Raw genomic sequence first — 27670 nt, 5'->3', positions numbered from 1 at the left:
AATATAAAAATGCAGTAAATAGTATAAATACACACAAAAAAAAAAAAACAGGCAACTTATGTTTTTTGGAAGCACAGAAGCCTCTAGTCATCTTGTATCTCAATTCAGAGTTGTGGCTGGTAGCCCACCGCAGTTCAGCTCGGTACAAACAAGCAGAAACCTGCTCAAATGCAGGGCCTAAATTTTAAATATTAACTGATATTTGTTGAAGTTGACTATGATGCTTGAGGTGGTAAAGAATTTCACAGCTGAACAGATAGACAATGATAGAGCTTGCCTGTAAGATGGCAACAGTCACCTTTTCATCCAAGTATGTAAAGACCGTGACTTGCTTTCATAAAGTTACAGTGATTACTGACTTACACTTTGGGAAGAATCTGGGGGCTTGTAAAGACGAAAAGGTGGTACAAAGGTTGTCAACTGCGAAATGCTGTCCTGACATGTAGTAAACTTTGGTGATATTTTTTAAATTAAAATGTGTGCTTTAGGTCTGGAATGCATGCTTTACCGTACCACTGCTAGTCAGTGGTGTAGAAACTGCCAGAAGATGTATAACTTCATTTAAGACAGAAATTGGATGAGGCTTTTTGGAGTAAAATGGTCTAATATCACCCTGTCTGTTTCGGAACAACCTAGATTAACATTCGGCTCCCTTCTGGTAGCTATAGACGAGGTTTCCTCTGTATTTTCAAGACTCACTAATGTGAGTCCTGAAGCAATGAGGAATCAAGTGTGATCAGGGGAAATATGTATACTAAATCTGAAATCACTGTCTCTTACAGAATTCCTCATTCTCCAAGAAACCTCAATCTCAGTATTTATAAGTAAACTGGGTTGTGGGGGGTAGCCCTCTGCAAAAAAATGTGTTTAATGTGCAGCATCAAATTTCACACTTTGCAGGTTTATCTGGAGGATCATGCTTAATTATTTGGAGTTTCAGAAGTCTAGCAGTTTGTGCAAAGGGTTAAGGGTATAAACTTAGTTCCTGTGATACAGGGCATGATTCCCACAGCCGCCATTTGCCTACTTTGTGGTCTTGAGCAAGTCACTTAACCAGGCAGTGCTTTGGAGCAACTGAAAATTTGGACTGGGCTCCTCATTAGTGAACTTCAAGCCTAGTAACCACCTGTGACTGTCACTGTTGAGTCTTGAACTTCTGATACAATACAATGTAGATAAACTGGATAGCTATCTTTGGTAGCCAAATAGCTAATCCAGTGTTGCCTTTTTCATCTGGTTTCAACCTGTGGGTTATCAAATCTGACTTTAATCTGATGCCATACGACTCCCGACACTTCGGCTCAGCAAGCTACAACTCTTCTACCCATATCTCCTCACATCACTAGAACTGCCTCAAATCTAGTTTGATGCTATTCTGTCCAGCAACTCAGTCAGTCAGTCCTTTGATGTTCATCGTGTTACACTGCTGCAGTCATTACACTTGGGTTATCCTGCCGTCAGGCGGTCCCGCAGTCGGCCAGAGTTCCAAAGTCTTGGTCCGGTGTCAGTTGCTGTCGCTTCTTCCCTGACGTCAGTGTGCCAGGGGTATATAAGATGCATCCAACGCCATTTTCTTCAGTCTTTCTTGCCGCGCGGTGCCCGAAGCAAAATCAGTTCACAAGTGCTGGTTGGCCGACTCCTGAGATTTTCGAAGTCGAATTTCAGATCCGAAGTCTTCAATAAAGCTAAGTACCCCGTTGGGGAAACTTTTTTCTTGCCTCAGACCGAAGTCAGAAAAAGTTAATAATTGTATTTCTTGTGGGAAGCAAATACCTCATAAGGACTTCCACTCTTACTGTATTCCATGCCTAGGCCCTGATCATGACGTCACTAGTTGTCGGTTTTGTGCTAGATTTAACAAATGCACTATAAAACGACGTTTTGATTTTGCTTTGCACTACTTTGGCTGAAGGTTCAGTTATACAATGCCGTCGGAACAACCGACTACCGCGATTCTTAAAAAAACACAAAGACAAGGATAAAGACAGGCATCCGAGGTCCAAAACCGACGAAGCCTCTTCTAGGCCAGTCGCCGATCCGCCGGTTCTCAGTGAGGCGCTTTCGCAGCCCCTGACACCCGCTACCTCAGAGCCACAGGCGGCCTCCGACTCCCACATGGAGACAACTAGGCCTCTGTAAACTGAAGGTATTGGGCCTACGGAATCTAATCCCTCAGATGGGTCCGGAGCCACTGAGCAGGCATCGGCTTCTGAGGGTGTTTTCAGACCTTCACAACTTACCATTAAAGCAACAGCCAAGACAAAAACACCATTAAAGACAAAGAAGCAAGTACAGCATTCTCCTGGACAGTCCTCCATGCCTAAGAAACAGATACTCAAAATGGCCGAAGACCTCATTACTCTAATCAGGGGTTCCCATCCCCCTCCTGAGAAAAGGCCTAGGCAGGATACAGACTATGATTCCTCTGATCAGGTCTCCATTTCCTCTGAATCCTCTTCAGACCAGGGATACTCTCTACCCCCCTATGAGGGCTCTGAGGCTGAAGACTCTGTCCCTTCAGCCTCTCCTCCTGAGGATTACTCTTTTGGGGAAACTTTACATACCATGAGGGAGCATTTCCATTGGGAATGTCAGGATTATTCAGAATCCAAGAAAAGGCGCAGGGACTTCCTTTTATTACCTCAGCACAGGCCCCTGGCTATTCCGCCTGTGTTAGATATTGTAGATGATGTATTCTCTGAATCCAGCTGATCTCCTGATTCTTTGCCCCCTGCACCAGCCAAGCCAGATCGGTATTAGAGTCCCTGACTCTCACAAGTTTCTTTATAAAAACCCTTCTGCTGACCCAGAAACCATTTCCCAGGGTCCCAAAGGGGTTAAGGCTTCCATTGCAAAAAATCCAGTCCCCTCTGACAGAGATTCTAGAGCTTTGGATAGATGGGGGAAGAAAGTTTACACTTCTGCAACTTTAGCAGTAAGGGCTTTAAATTGCCAGTTTCACATGCTTAAGTACCAACAATATTTAATGGCTCAGTTAAAACAGAAAATGCTTGCAAGCTCAGAAGCTCCTGACTATAAAGAAATGCAGGATTTATTGCATGCAGTTGAACAGGTGGGAAAACATACTCTGCAATGTGGTTTTGATTCTTTAGAGGCCTCTTGCAGAGCTGCAGTTACAGGTTCTGTGATTCGAAGACATGCTTGGTTAAAAGAACAGAGTATACTTGATTATGTTAAGGCAAAATTACTGGATGCTCCTTTACAGCATGATACCTTGTTTGGTGTTAAAGAAAATGGAGGATAAAGCTAAATCTATGCAAACAGTCAAAGATTTCTTACAGGTACAGCCACCTCGATTTAGCAGAAATTGGCCTACAAAGAATTGGTCCTTTCCAGTGTCAGACAGGCCACAGAGAGGCAGATACAGACGCCCAAGAGGTAGATCTCAACCCCAAGGCTCTAACAGACAACGGCAGTGGGGTACCTCAACCCCAAAAGGAGGGGAGGACAAGTCTCAACCTTACAGGAAACAGTCCCAATGACTTCCCCCTTTGTTTGCCAAGCACTTCCCTTTTAGCAGCCCCCTTGGGGGGGAAACTAGCACTTTTCTCACAAAATTGGCAAACTATCACCCAAGACAAATGGGTTCTGAATATTTTGTCTCAAGGTTACAGGTTCCACTTTCACACTTTACCAAGGATAAAAGGAATGCCAAACCTGCCACAAAATCAATGGGCAGAGGCTCAAAAACAAATTTCAGCCCTCATGGACATGAGAGCTATTCAAAAAGTGCCACAGCAGGAACAAGGACAAGATTTTTACTCAAGACTCTTCCTGGTCCCCAAAAAAGACAAAGCCTGGAGACCCATACTAGACCTTTCAACTCTAAATACTTACCTGGATGTTCCGAAATTCAAAATGTTGTCACTACAGCAGCTTCTTCCCATGCTGGGGAAGAAGGCTTGGCTTGTTACTTTGGACATAAAAGAGGCATACCTGCATGTCCCTATCAGACAAGATTGCAGAAGATACCTCAGATTCAAAGCTGGTACAATGCATTACCAATTCTCTGCACTGCCCTTTGGCTTATCTACTGCGCCCAGGGTCTTTACAAAGTGCCTGGCACCAGTAATTGCATTTTGCAGACAAAAAGGAATTCAAATATATCCATACCTGGACGACTGCCTCATTCAAGCAGAGAGAAAGGACATTCTTCTAAAGCATCTGGCGTTTGTAAAAAGGCTGCTAATTTCTCTAGGGTACACAGTAAATGAAAAGAAGCCAAAACTAGTGCCCTCACAACGGATAATATTCCTGAGTGCCAGCTTGAATACAACGGCCCAGATGGCTTATCTCACGCCAGACAAACAAGGACAACTGACTCAATATTTTCAATTACTGGCAAAAAAGTCCCATCTCCCTGCAAGGAAAATTCTGCAGGCCCTGGGATTCATGGCATCCTGCATACTACTAATTCCATATGCAAGACTGCATATGAGGAAATTACAATGGTACTTAAAAAGTGTTTGGACTCAACACTCACAGTTTAGAAGCAGTAATACCAATAATTCCCTGCCTACAACAGGAGTTTTGATGGTGGGCACAGGCATGTCACCTCAACAGGGGTCAGCCTTTCACTCTACCCACAGCCAGGCAGACTCTAACAGATGCTTCGGATTACACCACACATGGCAGAAAAATGTATTCAGGGCAAGTGGACCACAGACCAAATGCATCTTCACATCAATCAAAAAGAGATGTTGGCTGTTCAAAATGCCCTAACAGCTTTCAAGGGCAATTATTATTAAAGACAGACAACACCAAAGTAATGTGGTACATAAACAGGCAAGGGGGCACTCATTCTTATCCCCTATGCAGGCAAGCCATGACCTTGTTGAACACAGCTGTAACTTATCAAGTTCATCTGCAAGCACAATTCCTGCCAGGAAAGAAAAATACTCTGGCAGACGATCTAAGCAGAAATATCATGGACCCTCACGAATGGAAATTGAATCCACAAATCTTAAGCATGGTAACGCAAAAATGGGGTGCCCAGACATAGATCTCTTTGCCTCCCCACTGAATTGCCAACTACAAAAATTCTGCACAAGGACCTACCACACACAAGCATGAAAAGTGGATGCTCTTTCGTTCAGCTGGAAAAGCCTAAATGTTTATGCCTTCCCACCACTGCCTCTCCTTTCAGAGGTACTCCTAAAAGCCAGACAAGAAGATGATCCTGATTGCTCCAGACTGGGCACGCCAGCACTGGTACCCAATCTTAAAGAACTTAGCTCAAGGCCCACCATGGATTTTGCCTCAAATTTCACACCTTCTGACTCAACAAAACAATCCGATCCTGCATGGTCAGCTCAAAACCCTAAACCTGGCTGCATGGCAGATTCATTAGTCAAACAGGCAACGCCTCTCTCTAAAGCTGTTAAGGATGTCATTTTGGAGGTCAGGAGGCTTAGCACCAGGAAATCTTGCTCAGAAAAATAGAAGAGATTCTGTGCCTGGAACCACGCTCAAAGCCTTGACCCTCTTGTCCCAAACATTCCTCAGATTTTACAATACTTAACTGAGATGCTGGACAAAGGTCTATCCTTCTCATCAATTAAAATCCACGCCTCTGCCATTTCAGCACATTACAACACGGATCCTCCTTTATTCTCTCATCCCTTACTAAAGCAGTACCTCAGAGGGGCTAAAAACATAAGACCGCCCCGGAGAGCACCAACACTAACTTGGGACATCAATTTTGTTTTGGAAAAACTGACCTTGCCACCTTTTGAGCCAGCCAATACAGCCGATCTAAAATTTTTATCATGGAAAACAGCTCTTCTCTTGGCAGTAACTTCAGCATGAAGAGTCTCAGAGCTACAGGCATTACTGGCAGTGGAACCTTTTATAATTTTTCATCAAGACAGGGTTTCTTTAAGGACAAACCCTACCTTTATGCCAAAGGTGGTATCCAGTGTGGCTCTTAACCAAACCATCAATTTGCCTACTTTTTATCCAAACCCCCAGAATAAAGGGGAGAAATTTCTGCACTCTTTGGACATACACAGGCAGCTACACTTTTACTTGGACAAAACAAAAGCTTTCAGGAAGACTGAGCAACTGTTTGTAGCATATGCTGCAGGATCACAGGGCAAGGCTATCTCAAAGCAGACTATTTCCAAATGGATAGGACACTGTATTCGTTACTGCTGCACACAACATGAAAAATCAGTCCCTACTAACATTAGGCCACATTCTACCAGAGCAACGGCCACTTCAACAGCCTTTCTCAGAGGAGTACCAACCAAAGAAATTTTGGAGGCTGCAACTTGGAGTTCAGTGCACACCTTTACCTAGCATTACCACTTGCCTCTTTACTCTAAATCCAGAGCAGGATTTGCCACTGCAGTTCTGCAGGGCCTCATAGCCAATTCTAACTCTTTATAGACCAGCTATCCAGCCTTAGCTTTGGGATTCTACCCAAGTGTAATGACTGCAGCAGTGTAACACGATGAACATAGTACAGTTTTGTACCTACCATAAATGTAGATGTTCGAGAGTTCACACTGCTGCAGTCCAGGTTACCCTCCCTCCATCCCCTCTGTCCTAGCTGGACTTACCTATACCTTTCTATCCTATACAACCTTTGTGGTGTATTTGCTTGTAACTGAAGGTATTGTTTTTATTTTTTATATATGTTTTGTTAGCAATATGTATTGCCTACCTACTTGGGGACACCTGACATCTGGGGCAAGAAAAACTGAAGAAAATGGCGTCAGATGCATCTTATATACCCCTGGCTCACTGACGTCAGGGAAGAAGCGACAGCACCCGACGCCGGACCAAGACTTTGGAACTCTGGCCGACTGCGGGACTGCCTGACGGCAGGATAACCCAAGTGTAATGACTGCAGCAGTGTGAACACTCGAACATCTGCATTTATGGTAGGTACAAAACTGTACTTTTTCCTTTTTTGGACAGGGGTTTTCTCATCTATTTTTCTGGTTAACATTAGTGTAGTGTATATATTTATTGTTAGTCAGAAAAGTTCAATATCAGTGTGGTGATAAGTCTGATACCAAAAACAACTCAGTAGTCAAAAATAATAGCATCTAGTAATGAACACAGATTTTAATAATGTTAAAAACTGTTAAAATACTGATAAAAGAATTGATAAAAACACTTAAAACGCAAGTGATATGACACTTTCACCATTAAGGCCATTTTACTTAAGACCTCATCTAAGATACCTACATAACCAGGTTCACTAATTGCATGTGATGTTCTTTAACACCAGTGTTTTTAGTTACTTTGGTGTCAGCCTGATGAAGCCTTAATGGTGAAGGTGTTGTATCACTTGCATTTTAAGTGTTTTTATCAGTTCTTTTATCAGTATTTTAACATTATTAAAATTTGAGTTCATTTTACTCGTTCATGGTTACAGATACTATTATTTTTTTACTACTGCTTATTATTACTGATAGGTTTGTAATTTGTATTGTAGAGTTGTTAGCTGGTTGGTTAGGCAGGTGGATTAGTGTAGTTGTTTTTCCTACCTTTCAGGATTAGTTCTATATAGTTTGTTGCATGTGTTAATGCTTAGGATGCTGAAAGGTTTTAAAAAGTGTGTTGTCTTTTGGCCATATGCTTCCTTCCCAGGATGCTCATGACAGCTGTGTGTACTGCCACAGGGCCGCTCACTTTGAGTCCACTAGTATTATTTGTGAATGTTTTGGCTCTTTTGTGGTCAGTTAGAAGAGATCCAAGTTCATGTTTAAGGGTCTTCTTCCCTTGAGGGATTCTTCCTTGGCCTCCTTCAGTAAAGGTGAAAAGGTGGGTCACAAACATGCTAAGGACTCTAAATTCTTTAAGGGAGACCGTAAGGGGTCTGCTTTGTCTGCTGCTCCCATTTCTGGCTAGCCGAATCTCCCAAGACCTTCAGATCCCCTGACAGCCTTGGCTCCGTCACTGGCTTTTGACACCTGAGAGCTGATCACTTTTGGGGCCAGGTTCACTGAGCCAATACCCCTCAAGTCTGCTGCCTCTAGGTCGATCTGTTTTGGCGGTTCTACCTCAGAGACATTCCCAGTTTGCTTTGGTCGCTGGTAAGGCACCTTCCCCCTCCATTAGTGTTCTGAGCGCTTTCTTGGCGGGGGGGGGTTCCTTTATAATGGACTTTCTACCACTTTCTCCCTCAGTGTCACAGGAATTTTCTCCAGAGTCCTCTCCTTTGCTTCCTCAGATCTGAGCTTCCCCTGTTAGGACCAGCAGGTTGGCTATCTTCCAAGGCCCTGTCTGTGGCCTCCTAGGTTCGGTCATTCCAGTTTGTGGAAGTCTGGAGACATCAGATCTGGAGCAGTTGATGTGGTCCTTCTTACAGTCACAAATGGAGTTAGACCTCATCCCTTTTTTTCAGACCCCCTCCCTGGTGCCTTGGCTCTCATCTCTAGGTTTCCTCCACCTTCTATGTGTCCGAGTTCTTCAGTACCATTTGTTTACAATTCTTTAGGACTAGAACCAATGGCCTGTCCAAATCTCAACTCCATTCCCAACCTTGGTTTTGTCAACCCCGGCAGTGCTGGAGCTGGGAAAACCCCAACACCAACAGGCTGAAGCAAGGGTCTGGGAATCAGGTTCAACAGTAAATATTTTGGGGTCATACCTCCCACTTGGGGCTTTTGTCTGTGATAGCTTGGTTCTGTTCTTGGCATTGGGACAGGGTGGAACGGCTCTGGATTCCAGTGTGTCCTTGGGGTCTTTGGACCCTAGGGCTGCCAGGTCAGGGCAGCCTGGCTCTGCCTCTGATTTTGATGTTGTGGAGAGGATGTTCTCCTGTCAGGAGATGGAATGGTCTAATGGAACTGGTGTCTCCCCTTCCACGTCTTTGCCTGTGATGACCACTCCTCAGCTGGTCTGGGACATCCTGGCCTGGTTGGCATTCAAAGTGCCCTCTCAGTGTGGCCCCCAGCCTCTTCCATTTCTCCTTCCAGTTCTCCAGGGTGGGAAGTTTCTGGGAATGGGTGGTATAAGAGGAAGCGCCTGGACCTGCTCAAGGAATCCCTCATTGAGGACACTGACCTTGGGGAAGGAAAAGGGTTCCCCAAATCCCCTGCAAAGGCTCCTTCTTTAGTCATCTTATGGAGCTGTTTCACTAGCACAGGGGCTGGACTACTGAAGCCCTTTCTTCAGAAGCCTTCGAGCCAGGCCCATCCACATTTTGAGTGGTTTCCATCTGGATACATTTAATGGTTTGGTGTCCTTGAGGGAGTGGAAGGAGCCAGTGACTCTGATCTGAAGGATCTGATCCCCAAAAAGCCCAATAAGATTCTCACCCCCCCCCAAGGATTGGCCTCTCTGAAGTAAGGGTCCTGCTGTGGATGCTATGGAGGAGGCCACCACCAAGAAGGATATTTCAGAGGAGAGCTCCTCAGTCCATCCTCTGAATAAAGTCTCAGGTGTTGAACTACTTAGGGAAGTGCAGTTGTGCCTCAGCCACCTTTGCACTAAGGGCGTAAAATTATTGGCTTATTTAACCAGGTTACAGCTGGACATTGTGTCAGAAGTTTCAAGGGAAGTGAAGACACATCAGTCTCCTGAAGCTCAGATTATCTTGGAGACTCAACTTTCCACCCTTCAGTCAATTTCCAGCATATTCATGTGCCTGCTTTCCAGTGCAGCTGATTGTACATCATGAGCGGCTGGCACTGGCATCACTATGCATTACTACATGTGTATAAGATTGTGTGACTTTGCAGACTGCTTTAAAGTATCCTTACTTAAAGTTTCATTTGAGGCCTCATCTCTTTTAGGGCCAAAAGTTAAAGACACTTTGACCAGGAGTGAGCGAGACAGAAAGATGCTGTCTGCCACTGGAGTTCATTTTGCTACCCCCTCCAGTGGTCCTTTTCTCAGAACCAGGAGGAGGGAAACATCTCTTTTTTCAGGAAGACTCTGCAGTTCTTTCAAGAGGCTGCTTCTGAAGGTTCTGCCTCCAGCAGGTAACCACAACGGATGCTGCCCTTGCTGCAGGGGTGATTCACATAACCAGGGCTTCCATGGAGGTTTCTCCAGGATGCCCTTTCAGTGACCCTGATGATTTGCCTAGCTGTTCTGCTCTGGAGGCAGTCAAAAAGTTGATTGGCTGTACACCCGAAAGCATGAGAGATCATCACCTCAGATGCATGGGTGTTCAGAGTCATATCTAGAGGTTACTCAATTCCATTTTTAGAAGTTCCCATTTTAACTCCCAGATGACTTCCAGACATTCCATCCCATCAGTGAAGAGCAGCAGCCATTGAAATTCAGAAGCTGCTATTAAGTGGTGTCATCCAAGAGGTTCCACTAAACCAAAGAAAATCTGGGGTCTACTTTAAGGTTCTTATGCCTGAAAAAAAAAATAAATAAAAGTCCTCAGACCAGTTTTGGATTTGAGCAAATTGAATCAGTTTGTAAAGCAGGCCAAGTTCCAAATGGTCATATTGCAGTCCATCTAACCTCTGTTGAGGAAGCACTACTGGATGTACTTGATAGATCTCAAGGATGCCTATCATCATATAAAGATTGTGAGGTGGTTCAAGAGATTCCTGTGCTTCTGGCTGGGGGCCGAATATTACCAGTTCAGAGTGCTGCCATTCAGTCTCACCACTGCCCCCAGGTGTTCACCAAGCATATGGTGGTGGTAGCAGCCTGGCTGTGGTTGCAGAGGTTTCAGGTTTTTCCTTACCTGGATGATTGGCTGCTAACTGTCCCCATGAGAGCATCCCTGATCAGGGCCAGGGACACCTTACTTCAGCTTTGTAGTTCCTTAAGGATCTCCGTCAGTTACCCGAAGTCAAACGTCCATCCAGTTCAGGCATTGGAATTTATAGGGTGCCATTTAGGCATAGTTTCCCAGATTGTAGAGCTTCTGCAGTTCAAAATATTGAACCTTTGGGATCTGACAAGATCTTTGATCATGTGCAGGAAATCTCCAGCATATTTTATCCTCAGACTTTCAGGCTACATGGCAGCTGCCATTTGTTTAGTTCCCTTGGCCACCTATCATATAAGGGCATTAAAGAGGACCCTGACAGTCCACTGGTCATATTTAACACATTTAGTGGATTTTCCAGTTTCTCTGACTCAAGTTTGTCAGGAACAGCTCTGTTGTTTGTTGGAGTCTCCCTTGGTGTCCGCTGGGAGACCATTTGTTCTTTTCCCTCCACAGGCTATGGTCATGGTGGACTCCTCTCGGGTAGGGTGGGAGGCATTTCCAAAGAGAGGAGAGTCCAGAGGACCTGGTCTCCAGTCGGGGCCAACCTACACATAAATGTCTTCGAGATGAGGGCAGTCCTCCTCGCATTGCAGGCCTTTCAGGACTGTCTCTCTAAGGGTGTGATTTCTGTGTGGATGATCAATATGTCCATAGTCTGTTATTTGAACAAACAGGAGAGAACCTGATCTTATCCTATTTGTCGGGATCCCACAAGGATCTGGCAATGGGCGATTTTGACTCAATGGTTTCTGATTCCAATGCACATCACTGGACAACCATTCAAATGAAACACAACAGAAAGCAAAGTAGCCCACCAAAGTAGGGGGGCTTTGCCAACCACACCCTCCATGTGGGGGGCTTCACCCCCAACACCACCCCTACTAAAATATACCAACTCTGAGATTGCACTACATGGGGAGTGGGTACAGTTCACCATGATGGTCAAGTGGATCCTTTCCATGGGGAAGGAATTTGGCAGTTCGTTGTTTTGTTTAAACGAAGTTTCAGTGGATAATGATCGGGTAAGTCGGATTTGATGGATCGTACTTTCATTCACTGAAAGTAGATCCATATATATGTATATATATATATATATATATATATATATTTATATACATATATGTGTGTGTGCATATATATATATATATATATATATATGTATATATATATATACATATATATATATATATATATATATATATATATATATATATATATATATATATATATATATATATATGTATATATATATATATATATATATATATATATATATATATATATATATATATATATATATATAGAGAGAGAGAGAGAGAGAGAGTATTGGAGCTTTTCTCCCTGGGCCTCCACTGAAAATGGGCACCTAGCAAGTTGGACTTTCCTGGTAGTCAGACGTCAGTTAACACACACACACACACACACACACACACACACACACACACACACACACACACACACACACACACACACACACACACACAAAACACATATGGATGTAAGGACCAAGCAAGATGACTGCCACTATTCAAGGGCTCTGATACATACATAAAAAAAAAACAACTTTTAAGTGAACTAGTTAAAAGAGCGTGGTTTTGTCTGGATGATTCCATTTTGACTTTGGAACCTTTATTGAGTGATGGTATGCTGGATGCATATGTCTCATCTTTAGGAAGCGTCGACATTTTTCAGACATATCCCAAACTCACATGGGAAATGCTTCTGAGCCCAGCGATGTCTCCCCCCCCCCCCTCAAATCAGAGCTTTAGTAGGAGTTCAGCAGCTTCAGATGTCTGTTATAAAACTTCATGCACTGGTAGTGCTGTATGCCCTTTCAAGCCTTACCTGATCAGTTGTTAATGCACATTTTGATTACTTCAGTAACATGGCTGCTACCATCTAGCTGGGAAACAAAAAAATTAATTTATTCTACTCTTTCTGTTAAGTTTTCTGTGTCCGGAAAACACAGTGGCCAAAAAAATTGTTCTTTGTAACCGAGTAAGCTTCTCTTATCTTCTTGACCGTGCAAAGCATGTTTCCGTAAACTCTTTTGAGAGATACATAATAGGTGGTATTCAACAAAGCTGTTCATGTGATACTTCATTATTTGCCTTGGTGCAAGCTGCTAATTTTTCACTTGCTACAAAAAGATCCTGACAGTTTTAAGAAGGTTTCTTTGCATCTTTCTTGGTAAGGAATTTTTCTGCCAATAATGTTATCATTCACAATGTCATTTTTGGGGGGTGGGGTGGGGGGTTGTGTAAAAGTGGTCATCTGGCGGAGGCAATTTTGGCTTACATGTTTGACTGTTGTACTCCAGGTGCTTTAATACTTTTGTCTTAGTCTCCTCGGATGAATTGTGAGTTTTGAAAGAAGATTTTATGGTGCTTATGAGTGTTTGGATTGGTGTACTCCATGGCTGGTACCTGAAAGCAGTGCTTGAGCTATGATACTGGATATTTCTAATGTAGCCAAATTCAATGTGATAGTGTATAGTTGGATGAATGACATACTCATCAACTAAGGTCATTGCCAAGAAGTTTCCCTTTTCCGTAAGTTCAATAACCTCTGAGTTGACTTTACAAAGAAGGGCTGGGTCTTGGAAGGCTTTATTTCCAGCAAAAGAATGGTGACTGGCGAACATAACTGAAAAGCTTTTTTACACATATGAGATGAATTTCAGTTAATTAGTGTTCTGAAGATTATCCAAGAGCACCCAGAGTTGTGTACAGCATGTCCAGGAAAATCACTTGAATCTTCCTAGCTGAAAAAAAACTTACAAAGACTGCTTAAATCACATTAAAGTGTTGCAACCTCTGTGTGCCTGCTAAAAGATTAGCATATTTTCTAGTATTTTTTTTCCTATGGATATGGATTGCTTTCTTTTTTCTAACATTTGGACCCTTTGGATGTTATCTCTCAAAGCTCTCTCTTTCAAGTTAGTTGTTACACTGTTGTGGTCAGTGTATTTGCCCAGGTATATATTCTATTTAGTCTTCAGTGAATCTTTCTGAGCTTAAATGGGTGGCGCAGTGATGCAGCGGTTAATGCTGTTGCCTCACAGCAAGAGGTTCTCCGGTTCGATTCCCAGCTGGGGTGCCTTCTGTGTGGAGTTTGCATGTTCTCCCTGCGTTCGCGTGGGTTTCCTCCGGGTACTCTGGTTTCCTCCCACATTCTAAAGACATGCTTCTGGAGCATTTCTCCCCGGGCTTCCGCTGAAAACAGGATCTGTGGAACCTAGTCAGACTTTCCTGGTCAACAAATGTTAAATAAATAAAATAAATAAAATAAAAATAAGTCTTAGGTTGGAGTCTGCATTTTATTTTCCATCATCTTGCTCTACTTGCATGAACTTGTCACAACTCTTCAGTTTATTCAGTTGGAAAATGCAGTGTTACTTGTCATTACTTATTTTTCAAGAGTTCCAGAGTTTCAAGCTCTGTAATGTGATACTATTTCTCAGAAAGAGAAGCATTTTAACTCATAATTCTGAAAGTCCTGCCAAATATTTTATTATTTTCTTTTTGGCCTTAATTCGTGTGTTTTGCCTGCAGTATGTATTTTGTTTATTTCAGGGTGAAAGCTACATTTGTTCTTCAGGTGAGAAGGATACTGGATTTTGCAAGGATACATACAATTTCCTTTCCCTCATGTGAGATTGGGCATTAGTACATTTACACCCTGGTGAGGTCTTTAAGTGCATTGCTTTGTCTTGTGGGTTCCCTTTGCCCAGGTTCTCCTTTTTGGGATCTATACTCCTGTGTGTCACTAGGAGGCCGTCTCCTAATTAGAGTCCTCCTTGCTTCCTTCTCTTAAGATGGCTGAAACAATACTGCCCACTTCTATCTTTCAGGTAGCAACTCTGGCAACCAGCTCCGTTAGTTGAACCTATTCTTCTAGAAGTGCACTCATGGCCAAAATCTCTGATCCACTAATGCTAGCTTATTCTTGCAAGAGATGTTATCAAATTTTATTTCAAGCAAACATGGTCTTGCTTGCTATTCTGTCCTTTGGGGGAAGGGGGTTATAGGCACTTGGGCAGAACACTGGCTGTGGTACCACTTCTGTGGTGAAGACCAGGGAAACCATGTCCCATGGATTAGGACTGTTGGGCAGAGCTTTCTCTGGCAGTATCCCTTACAGAAGGGAGTGCATGCTGCAGCACGAACAGCCCATTCAGTGCCTCTTTCCCTTGCTTAGCCAAGCATTTGCAGATTTGTGGAGCCATAATAAAGGAAATACCTTTGAATTACCCCTGCTGGTTGTCTTAATGATGACCCTTCTTGTCTGGCTCACAGTGTTGATCATGAGGGAATGAACGGGTCATTTGGCTGAGAGGGGGCTGATTATCCACAATAGGGGTAAAGAGAAACAAAAAATTGCAGGATAGTTCATCCATGCATCTCTGACATAGTGGGATTGCATCCTCACTTTTATATACTAATGATGTTGTAGTATCTTGCTTTAAGCTATGATATTGCTGTGTCTGGCGCTAAGGGAGACCCTCTGAGATACTGCATTCTCAGTTGGTATAAAAATCACAACAGTGCCAGGTTTGTGATTGTATGTTTTCGTGTTAATCAGTACTGCCAGTGCTGCTTAGAATGTTTTTTTTTTTACATATCCAGAAATATTGGTGTATGTTTTGTGTACACATACATTCACACACGCAAACACACACACACACACACACACATTTATTACACCTGTGATTTTAAATAGTCTTTATGCTGCAGGTAATAACATTGCTCTCAACCGTCTATCTCAGAAATGTGGAACTAATGGGCAACATGTGGAACTCTTGCTAAACGCTTACAAACAACCTCGACTAAGAATTTCATAAGATGGTCAAAATGTGTTACTTTATACCTTTTGATAAACTAATGATTTAGTGTTATTTAATGTATATATCTGTTAAAAAAAATCTTGACACTGAATGTCTGACAGACTATTTTAGTGTGGAACTGTAAGGAACATGGACTTCAATATTTGAAATGTTGAACATTCCATATAATGATGTACACTGGAGGTGTATGGATTCTAACTCTTGTAAATCACTTGGAGCTAAAACATTTTGATTGTTATTCTACTGATGTTGTTTATTTATGTGACATTACATCGTTAACTCCACTTAAAAAGTGACACAGATACTATAAATGTGTATATCTATATTTGTATGTATGTATCTATCTATATCAATCTCTATCTATAAAACGAAAAAAATCAACAACTTACCTTGCATCCTATGAGGCACAACTTGCACTCACACACCTGCTAATTATATATACTTACTCTAGGTTTACACAGTCCATGGTGAAGGGGCATACTCTCCAACACCAGGAATTATTGATGTTGCAAACCTGTCGACCATCTGTTTTCTTGACCAAAGTATGTCAACAAAACAACTTTGACATTTGAGAGTCTCACTTATTATAATTATTCCCACATATATTTGTATCTATATTTGTCTAGCTGTCTTATCTATCTATATATGCACTCACTCACATACACTCATGTATATGCCATTAAGTCCCAATAAGTCACACTTGCTTTGTTTAAACATTCATCAACATGTTAAGGATTTAAAACATTTTCCTTTTTGTCTGTTGGACAGTTTGAAAAAAGTGAAAAGGGGTGTTGATTTGGGTATTGTTTGGAAATTAAGAAATTATGTTGGCAGTTGAAACTTAGAGCTAATCAGAATTCAAGTTTAATTGAAATGGTTAATATAAGATGTGTTTTGAAGAGAAAGGCAGTTGGGTTAGGAGTATTCATCAGTATTTGTATTTAATGTTTTAAATCATGTGGACTTTTAAGCACATTTTTAAAACTAGTTTTGAAGTATAACACTCATTTCTGATGAAGTTTATGAAAAACATGAAAGTGCTAATTTACTGTCTATTCCTGTGGTTCTTATTGTAGTGTTTGGTTTTAGATATATATGTACGTGTGTGTGGTTTTATAAGATGTGAAGTGCTTGACTTGTGTTTTAAGATTAGATGTATAAAATGGCTTATTTTAGAAGCTTTGTGTAAGACATTCAATGGCAGAAAGTTTGTGATTCATCTCAAATGTCCATTTCTTAAGCTTTGCTTGAACTATGTTTTGATTAGATACTTTTACCAGAAAGCATGGCATGACAGTTATTCTGCGTTCATACCTTGTCTTTGATTGGAGATTTTGCAGTTTTGAGGGTGGAGAAACCTGTTTGCCTGTTTTGACAGAGCAATGATTTACTGTCAGGTTGAAATTCTGTCACTAGATCTCCAAATAACAGTACAAACAGTGCAGTCTTTCTGCATGGTGCATGCCAGAGACATGCCTGTCTTTATATGAATGGGAGCATACCTCTCAACAGTCCACATTTTCACAGAATATCCAGATTTTTCCTCATATGTTTGGTCTGTTCCTCATACAATTTGTGGTTTTCTGGATTTTTGTTGCAAATCATCGATGACTGAATTCACTAAATGCTGACAGACATTCGAGGTTTACACCGCATATCTTTTGGGAAATGTATGGAAATACAAGACCTTTTTAGTCTAGCAACTTTCAAAGCTTATAAGAGCAATATTTAACAGTTGTTCCTATTTCTGGGGCTTTGTCCCCCTATTGTTTTTGTTTTGTCCAAATCTTTTGTGCTAAGTGGTTGAGAGCTATGAATGCGAACTGTTTTTCAGTCATTTGAACTTAGGTTAATGTTCATTTGATTTGAAATACACTGGTCAACTAACTTTGTTTTTGGTAGTTACTGTCTCGATTCACCACCACATCTTGATTTATTATTCCAGGAAAAGCTTTAAAAATACATTGATCAGGTATCCCAGGTCATGAGAGTTTAAGATGTGTTTGCCAGGATCTAGTGAGATATTTTTTCCAGAAAGGCTGTCACTAGTTTAAAACATTATGCTGTGCTTTAATCCATTCTGTTATAGTTTAAAAATATGAATACTGCAAGGAATAGAAAATATAAATAAAAGAATAAAGGAATAAAATAGATGTAGAAAAAAAAGTTTAACACAATGACTACATGGACAGCTAATAGGAATGCCAAAATAAGTAGTAAAACATTTGGAATGTATGGCTTCTTGGTACAGAGGGATGTACCCCGAGATTCACATTCAAACAGGGTGGAGTTGGTTGGGGCAGAATTTCAGGTAAACAACAGTGGCTGATGCCAGCTTGTCCATAATGAGGGAGGATGGCCGCTCGTTGCTCTGCATGTGTACTCCTAGTGGTATGCAGCAAAACAGACAGAGATGCACAACCTCACAGAACTGTGTATCACAGCAGTCAAAACAAAGTCATGTACACTTGTATACTTTATGGGTTTTCAAGTCAGTACTGTGGAATGTTTGTAGCATCAGGCTTTATGGAATGATTGGATGTTCACTGTGTTACACTGCTGCAGTCATTACACTTGGGTTATCCTGTCGTCAGGTGGTCCCGCAGTCGGCCTTAGTTCCAAAGTCTTGGTCCGGCGTTGGTTGCTGTCACTTCTTCCCTGACAACAGTGCGCCAAGGGTATATAACATGCATCCGACGCCATTTTCTTCAGTCTTTCTTGCCGCACGGTGCCCGAAGCAGAAGCAGTTCGCAAATGCCGGTCGGCCAACTCCTGAGATTTTCGAAGTCGAATTTCAGATCCGAAGTCTTCAATAAAGCTAAGTACGCCGTTGGGGAAACTTTTTTCTTGCCTCAGACCGATGTCAGAAAAAGTTAATAATTGTATTTCTTGTGGGAAGCAAATACCTCATAAGGACTTCCACTCTTACAGTATTCCATGCCTAGGCCCTGATCACGTCGTCACTAGTTGTCGGTTTTGTGCTAGATTTAACAAACGCACTATAAAAAGATGTTTTGATTTTCCTTTGCACTACTTGGGCCGAAGGTTCAATTATACGATGCTGTCGGATAAGCCGACAACCTCAATACCGAAAAAACGCATAGACAAGGATAAAGACAGGCATCTGAGGTCCAAAGCCGATGACAAAACCTCTTCTAGGCCAGTCGTCGGTTTTCAGTGAGGCGCTTTCGCAGCCCCTGACACCCGCTACCTCAGAACCACTGGCCGCTTCCGACTCCCATGTGGAGACATCTAGGCCTCTGGAAACTCAAGGTATTGGGCCTACGGAAACTAATCCCTCAGATGGGTCCAGAGTCGCTGAGCAGGCGTCGGCTTCTGAGGGTGTTTTCAGACCTTCACAACTTACCATTAAAACAACAGCCAAGACAAAGGTACCATTAAAGACAAAGAAACAAGTACAGCATTCTCCTGGACAGTCCTCCATGCCTAAGAAACAGATGCTTAAAATGGCCGAAGACCTCATCACTCTAATCAGGGGTTCCAATCCCCCTCCTGAGAAAAGGCCTAGGCAGGATACAGACTGCGACTCCCCTGATCAGGTTTCCATTTCCTCTGATTCTTCTTCAGACCAGGGATACTCTCTACCCCCCTATGAGGCCTCTGATGCTGAAGAATCTATCCCTTCAGCCTCTCCTCCTGAGGATTATTCTTTTGGGGAAACTTTACATACCATGAGGGAGCATTTCCATTGGGAAAGCCAGGATTACTCAGAATCCAAGAAAAGGCTCAGGGATTTCCTCAACACAGGCCCCTGGCTATTCTGCCTGTGCTAGATATTGTGGATTATGTGTTCTCTGATTCCATTTTATCTCCTGACTCTTTGCCCCCTGCTCCAGCCAAGCCAGATAGGTATTATAGAGTCCCTGACTCTCACAAGTTTCTTTACAAAAACCCTTCTGCTGATCCAGAAACTATTTCCCAGGGTCCAAAAGGGGTTAAGGCTTCCATTGCAAAAAATCCAGTTCCCTCTGACAGAGATTCCAGAGCTTTGGATAGATGGGGGAAGAAAGTATACACTTCTGCAACTTTAGCAGTAAGAGCTTTAAATTGCCAGTTTCACATGCTTAAGTACCAACAATATTTAATGGCTCAGTTAAAACAGAAAATGCTTGCAAGCACAGAAGCTCCTGATTGTAAAGAAATGCAGGATTTATTGCATGTGGTTGAACAGGTGGGAAAACATACTCTGCAGTGTGGTTTTGATTCTTTAGAGGCCTCTTGTAGAGCCGCAGTTACAGGTTCTGTGATTCGAAAACATGCTTGGTTAAAAGAACAAAGTTTACCTGATCATGTTAAGGCAAAATTATTGGATGCTCCTTTACAGCATGATACTTTGTTTGGTGTTAAGGCAGAAGAGGTGTTAAAGAAAATGGAGGATAAAGCTAAATCTATGCAAACAGTCAAGGATTTCTTACAGGTACAGCCACCTCGGTTTAGCAGAAATTGGCCAACAAAGAATTGGTCCTTTCCAGTGTCAGACAGGCCACAGAGAGGCAGATACAGATGCCCAAGAGGCAGATCTCAACCCCAAGGCTCAAACAGACAACGACAGTGGGGCACCTCAACCCCAAAAGGTGGTGAGGACAAATCTCAACCTTACAGGAAACATTCAAATGACTTTCCCCTTCGTACACCAAGAATGTCCCTTTTGGAAGCCCCCTTAGGGGGAAAACTAGCACTTTTTTCTCTAAACTGGCAAATAATCTCCCAAGACAAATGGGTCCTGAATATTGTGTCTCAGGATTACAGATTCCACTTTCATACTTTACCAAGGCTAAAAGGAATGCCAGACCTGCCACAAAATCAATGGGCAGAGGCACAAAAACACATTTCAGCCCTCATGGACATGAGAGCTATTCAAAAAGTACCACAACAGGTACAAGGACAAGGATTTTACTCCAGACTCTTCCTGGTCCCCAGAAAGGACAAGGCCTGGAGGCCCATACTAGACCTTTCAATTCTGAATACTTACCTGGATATTCCGAAATTCAAAATGTTGACATTACAGTAGCTTCTACCCATGCTGGGCAAGAAGGCTTGGCTTGTTACTCTGGACCTCAAAGAGGCATACCTGCATGTCCCTATCAGACAAAATTGCAGAAGATACCTCAGATAAAAAGCTGGTACAATGCACTACCAATTCTCTGCACTGCCCTTTGGCTTATCTACTGCGCCCAGGGTCTTCACAAAGTGCCTGGCACCAGTAATTGCATTTTTGTAGACAAAAAGGAATTCAAATATATCCATATCTGGACGACTGCCTTATTCAAGCAGAGACAAAGGACATTCTTCTACAGCATCTGGCATTTGTTAAAAGGTTGCTAATTTCTCTAGGGTACACAGTAAACAAAAAGAAGTCAAAACTAGTGCCCTCACAGCAGATTATATTCCTGGGTGCCAGCTTAAATACAACGGCCCAGATGGCTTACCTCACGCCAGACAAACAAGTTCAACTAACTCAATGTTTTCAATTGCTGGCAAGAAAGTCCCATCTCCCTGCAAGAAAAATTCTGCAGGCCCTGGGATTCATGGCATCCTGCATACTACTAATACCATATGCCAGACTGCATATGAGGAAATTACAATGGTACCTGAAAAGTGTTTGGACTCAGCACTCTCACAGTTTAGAAGCAGTAATACCAATGATTCCCTGCCTACAACAGGAGTTTCGATGGTGGGCACAGGCATGTCACCTAAACAAGGGTCAGCCTTTTACCCAACCCACAGCCAGGCAAACTTTAACAATAGATGCTTCGGATTACGCCTGGGGAGCACACATGGCAGGAAAATACATTCAGGGTAAGTGGACCACAGACCAGATGCATCTTCACATCAATCAAAAAGAGATGGCTGTTCAGAATGTCCTAACAGCTTTCAAGAACCTTCTGCATCCAGGACAATTACTACTAAAGACAGACAACACCACAGTAATGTGGTACATAAACAAGCAAGGGGGCACTCATTCTTATCCCCTATGTAGGCAAGCCATGACCTTGTGGAACACAGCTCAAATGTATCAAGTTCACCTGCAAGCACAATTCCTGCCAGGAAAGAAAAATACTCTGGCCGACGATCTAAGCAGAAATATCATGGACCCTTACGAATGGAAATTGAATCCACAAATCTTCACCATGGTAACGCAAAAGTGGGGATGCCCAGACAAAGATCTTTTTGCCTCCCCACTGAATTGCCAACTACAAAAATTCTGCACAAGGACTTATCACAAACAAGCATGGAAAGTGGATGCTCTTCTGTTCAGCTGGAAAAACCTAAAAGTTTATGCCTTCCCACCACTGCCTCTCCTTTCAAAGGTACTCCTAAAAGCCAGACAAGAAAAACCACAGATGATCCTGATTGCTCCAGACTGGCCACGCCAGCACTGGTACCCCATGTTAAGGAACTTGGCTCAAGGCCCACCATGGATTTTGCCTCAAATTCCACACCTTCTGACTCAACAAAACAATCAGATCCTGCACGTTCAGCTCAAAACCCTAAACCTGGCTGCATGGCAGATACATTAGTCAAACAGACAACACCTCTCTCTAAAGCTGTTATGGATGTCATTTTGGAGGCCAGGAGGCCTAGCACCAGGAAAGCTTACTCAGAAAAATGGAAGAGATTCTGCGCCTGGAACCAGGCTCAAAGCCTTGACCCTCTTGTTCCAAACATTCCTCAGATTTTACAATACTTAACTGAGATGCTGGACAGAGGCCTATCCTTCTCATCAATTAAGATCCACGCCTCTGCCATTTCAGCACATTACAACATGGATCCTCCTTTATTCTCTCATCCCTTGCTAAAGCAGTACCTCAGAGGGGCTAAAAACATAAGACCGCCCCGGAGAGTACCAACACCAACTTGGGACCTCAATTTCATTTTGGAAAAACTGACCCTACCACCTTTTGAGCCAGCCAATACAGCCGATCTAAAATTTTTATCATGGAAAACAGCTCTGCTCCTGGCAGTAACTTCAGCACGAAGAGTCTCAGAGCTACAGGCATTAATGGCAGTGGAACCTTTTATAATTTTTCATCAGGACAGGGTATCTTTAAGGACAAACCCTATCTTTATGCCAAAGGTGGTATCTAGTGTGGCTCTTAACCAAACCATCCATTTGCCAACTTTTTATCCAAACCCCCAGAATAAAGGGGAAAAACTTCTGCATTCTTTGGACATACACAGGCAGCGACGCTTCTACTTGGACAAAACAAAAGCTTTCAGGAAGACTGAGCAACTGTTTGTAGCATATGCTGCAGGATCACAGGGCAAGGCTATCACAAAGCAGACTATATCCAAATGGATAGGACACTGTATTCGGTACTGCTACACACAACATGGAAAATCAGTCCCAAATAACATTAGGCCACATTCCACCAGGGCAACAGCCACTTCAACAGCCTTTCTCAGAGAAGTACCTACCAAGGAAATTTTGGAGGCTGCAACTTGGAGTTCAGTGCACACCTTTACCAAGCATTACCACCTGCCTCTTTACTCTAAATCCAGAGCAGGATTTGCCACTGCAGTTCTGCAGGGCCTCATAGCCAATCCTAACTCTTTATAGACCAGCCACCCAACCTCAGCTTTGGGATTCTACCCAAGTGTAATGACTGCAGCAGTGTAACACGATGAACATAGTACAGTTTTGTACCTACCATAAATGTAGATGTTCGAGTGTTCACACTGCTGCAGTCCAGGTTACCCTCCCTCCATCCCCTCTGAACTAGCTGGACTTATCTATACCTTTCTATCCTATACAACCTTTGGGGTGTATTTGCTGGTAACTGAAGGTATTGTTTTTATTGTATATTTTTGATTAGCAATATGTATTGCCTATCTACTTGGGGGCATCTGACATCTGGGGCAAGAAAAACTGAAGAAAATGGCGTTGGATGCATCTTATATACCCCTGGCGCACTGACGTCAGGGAAGAAGCAACAGCAACCGACGCGGGACCAAGACTTTGGAACTCTGGCCGACTGCGGGACTGCCTGACGGCAGGATAACCCAAGTGTAATAACTGCAGCAGTGTGAACACTCGAACATCTACATTTATGGTAGGTACAAAACTGTACTTTATAGGGTCACTAGTAACCATGATGGCCTTCTGCAGCTAGCTGTCATCCAAAATGGAATGAATGGGTTGGTTGGGTCCGAGGAAGGCAGATCATTGTCAAGCAGTGAGGAGAAAAATGTCCTGCTAAAAACTTTTTTTCTTAAATATGTGAGGGAATTAATTTGCTTTCTAGTATTAGCATTTTTAATTTTTTACATTTTTATGAGAAAAATGCCATAAAATTTCAGAATTCGGACTGAGCACAAGGTTACTTGTAGAGTTTGGAATTTTAGGCCAGAGCATTAATTTACTGTAAATTGTATTCCTTCTGAAATGTCCTACTTATTGTACAGTCAGTTTGCTTTATTCAGTATTCTGTACTTAGAATTGGTTTTCATTTTGCATGTATTTAGATGCTCAAGAAATTAATGTGATAACATTGATGGCCAAAAACTACACTTAACAATTTGGGTACAAGCCTGCCTTTTTTAAGAAGTGTAAATCAGTGTCCCTGGCTTTCACATTAAGTGAAGACCAAAAAAATGTCTTTCATGCGGAACTGCCTGCTGTTCCGCATTAAACAAAAGTGGCTCTCCGCTTTGTGATTTTTGATTGTCTCGTATGTTGGTATATGAGCCGATCAATTGTCACAAAGTGGAGCCTCTTCTGTTCAATGCAGAATGTTTCGCATTGAACAGAAGTGGCTGTGCTTTGCGATTTTTGATTGGCTTGTATGCCTGTTTTAAGGTGATAGTCTTCCACTGGTACTTCATGAGGCAAGGGCATTTAAAATTGTCTTAGAATCTAAGCAGGTTGGTAATGTAGTGTTCTTATAAAAGCCAGCTAGGTCAGGCTGAAAAGAAACAAAAGAGTGAATATTTCAGCTGCATATGTGTAAAGACATCTATGACCTCAAGGACACTGTAATCAATAATTTGAGTAAATAACTACTACTTCCTTTTGTTTTGTAGTTATGGGAGAATCCACAGCAATTGGAAATGATAACAGCACATTTACCTTTAGCAAGGTAAGAAACATGTTTTAAACTGTAATTAAATGTGTATCTTGCCATTTTAAAACTTAGTGTCATAAAAGGTTTGTTTACTTTGCATTTGTCAGTCTTCACTGGAAACACTCTAAATATGTTTAGGGCAATTCACAATCAATTTCTTTTTTTAAAAGTCTTTACTTGCGCCTTTATGATGTTCATCGTGTTACCCTGCTGCAGTCATCACACTTGGGTTATCCTGCCGTCAGGTGGTCCCGCAGTCGGCCCGAATTCCAAAGTCTTGGTCCGGTGTCGGTTGCTGTCGCTTCTTCCCTGACGTCAGTGCGCCAGGGGTATATAAGTGGCATCCGATGCCATTTTCTTCAGTCTTTCTTGCCGCGCGGTGCCTGAAGCAGAAGCAGTTCGCAAGTGCCGGTCGGCCGACACCTGAGATTTTCGTTTTGAATTTCAGTCCGAAGTCTTCATTAAAGCTAAGTACCCCATTGGGGAACATTTTCTTGCCTCAGTCCGATGTCAGAAAAAGTTAACAATTGCATTCCTTGTGGGAAGCAAATACCTCACAAGGACTTCCACTCCTTTTGTATTCCTTGCCTAGGCCCAGACCACGATGTCACAGGTTGTCGGTTTTGCGCTCGGTTTAATAAACGAACTATCAAATGCCGTTTTGACATTGCACGGCATTACTTTGGTAGGAAATTTAATTATATCATGCCGTCGGAGCAGCCGACGACCGCCATTCATAAAAAACGCAAGGATAAGGAGAGGCAGCCTAGGGATAAGCCAGACCCCGAGGCCTCAGCTGGGCCTATCGCTGGTTCTCCAGTTTTCAGTGAGGTGCCTACGCAGCCCCTGACGACCGCAGAACTGGAACCACAGCTGCGGATTCCCAAGCGGAGTCTACTAGGCCGACGCAGCCATCTACCGACACCAGAGCAGAACTAGACACCGGTGCAGTGGAAACACCTTCAGTTGCAGAAGGTGTCTTCAGACCGACTACACTCACCATTAAATCTTATGCTAAGCTTAACACTCCTTTAAAACCTAAGAAAACTGTACATTAGTCTACAGTTCAAGGCCCCATGCCTAAGAAACAGTTGCTTAAGATGGCTGAAGATTTGATTACCCTTATCAGGGGTTCCCATCCCCCTCCTGATAAAAGACCAAGACAAGAGGAGGATTATGCATCCTCTGACCAAGTTTCTCTCTCCTCAGATTCTTCTGAGGAACAGGATTACACTTTTCCACCTTATGAAGATTCTGATGTTGAAGACTCTATTCCCTCAGCATCTCCCCCTGAAAACTACTCTTTTGGGGAAACTTTACATACCATGAGGGAGCATTTCCACTGGGAAGGCCATGATTACTCAGATTCTAAGAAAAGGCTCCGAGAGTTCCTTTTACTACCCCAGCACAGACCTCTTGCTATCTTTCCTGTTTTAGATATTGCAGATGATGTTTATTTGGAGGCTAGTTTAAATCCAGACTCTCTACCTCCTGCTCCAGCCAAACCAGACAGATACTACAGAGAACCTGACTCACACAAATTCCTTTATAAAAGCCCTGTAGCTGACCCAGAAACAATTTCCCTGGGTCCTAAGGGTGCAAAAGCTTCTATGGCTAAAAATCCTGTGCCCTCTGAAAGGGATTCCAGAGCCCTAGATAGATGGGGAAAGAAAATATACACCTCAGCAACTCTGACTAGGAGATCATTAAATTGCCAGTTTCACATGTTGAGATATCAGCAATTCCTAATGTCTCAGTTAAAACAAAAAATGAGCACACATTCTGAACAGCCTGAATTCAAGGAAATGCAGGATCTGTTGCATGCAGCTGAACAGGTGGGCAAACATACTTTACAGTGTGGATTTGATTCATTGGAAGCTTCCTGTAGAGCAGCTGTTGCTGGCTCTGTCATACGTAGACATGCTTGGTTAAAAGAACAAACCCTCCCAGACCATGTTAAAGCAAAATTATTGGATGCACCTTTACAGCAGGATGTATTATTTGGTGTCAAAGCAGAAGAGGTTTTAAAGAAAATGGAGGATAAGGCAAAGTCTATGCAAACGGTCAAGGATTTTTTGCAGGTACAACCCTCTTGTTTCAGCAGAAATTTGCCAACAAAAAACTGGTCCTTTCCAGCTTCAGACAGATCACAGAGGGGCAAATACAGATGCCCAAGGGGCAGAGGTCAGTCACAGGGCTCTTACAAACCTTGCCAATGGGGTTCTGCTACCTTGAAAGGAGGAGAAGACAGACCCCAAGCTAGCAGAAGACAAACACAATGACTCTATCCTCAAACTACCAAGCAAATCTCTCCTGGCAACTCCCTTGGGAGGAACACTAGCATTTTTTGCAGACAACTGGCACATCATCACAAAAGACAAATGGGTTCTAAACATTGTCTCTCAAGGATACAGATTCCACTTTCATACCTTACCAAGGATCAAAGGAATGCCAAACCTGCTAGCAAATCAATGGGCAGAGGCACAAAAACAAATTACAGCTCTCATGAACATGAGAGCCATTCAGCAGGTACCTACACAGGAACAAGGATTTTACTCCAGACTCTTCCTAGTCCCAAGAAAGGACAAAGCATGGAGACCCATTCTGGATCTTTCAGTTCTGAACACCTATCTGCAAGTATCAAAATTCAAGATGCTAACACTACAGCAGCTTCTTCCCATGCTGGGCAAGAATGCTTGGCTAGTCACTTTGGACCTCAAGGAGGCATACCTGCATGTCCCTATCAGACAAAATTGCAGAAGATACCTCCGCTTTGTTGCAGGTTCAACTCATTATCAATTCTCTGCACTGCCTTTTGGCTTATCTACTGTGCCCAGGGTCTTCGCAAAATGCCTGGCACCAGTAATTGCATACTGCAGACAAAGAGGAATTCAAATATACCCATACCTGGATGACTGCCTTATTCAAGCAGAAAGCAAGGACATTCTTTTAAGGCATCTGGCATTTGTCAAACACCTTCTAAGTTGCCTAGGGCACACAGTAAACGAAAAGAAATCAAAA

General features: G+C 42.6%; 1 protein-coding gene across 1 annotated transcript in view; it reads left to right on the top strand.

Moving 5' to 3' along the window:
• Nucleotides 1–27670, top strand: part of LOC122790792 (dehydrogenase/reductase SDR family member 4-like) — a 582153-nt gene that overhangs the window by 435431 nt on the left and 119052 nt on the right. Inside the window, exon 7 of the mRNA XM_044058413.1 lies at nt 24609–24664. Coding sequence (XP_043914348.1) covers nt 24609–24664 — 56 coding nt within the window. The remainder of the gene's footprint in view (nt 1–24608; nt 24665–27670) is intronic.

The sequence above is a fragment of the Protopterus annectens genome, chromosome 16.part0, assembly GCF_019279795.1.
Source record: "Protopterus annectens isolate FY-2018-M chromosome 16.part0, PAN1.0, whole genome shotgun sequence".
In the NCBI taxonomy this organism is placed as follows: domain Eukaryota; kingdom Metazoa; phylum Chordata; order Ceratodontiformes; family Protopteridae; genus Protopterus; species Protopterus annectens.
This window is presented reverse-complemented; position numbering and strand designations above follow the sequence as displayed.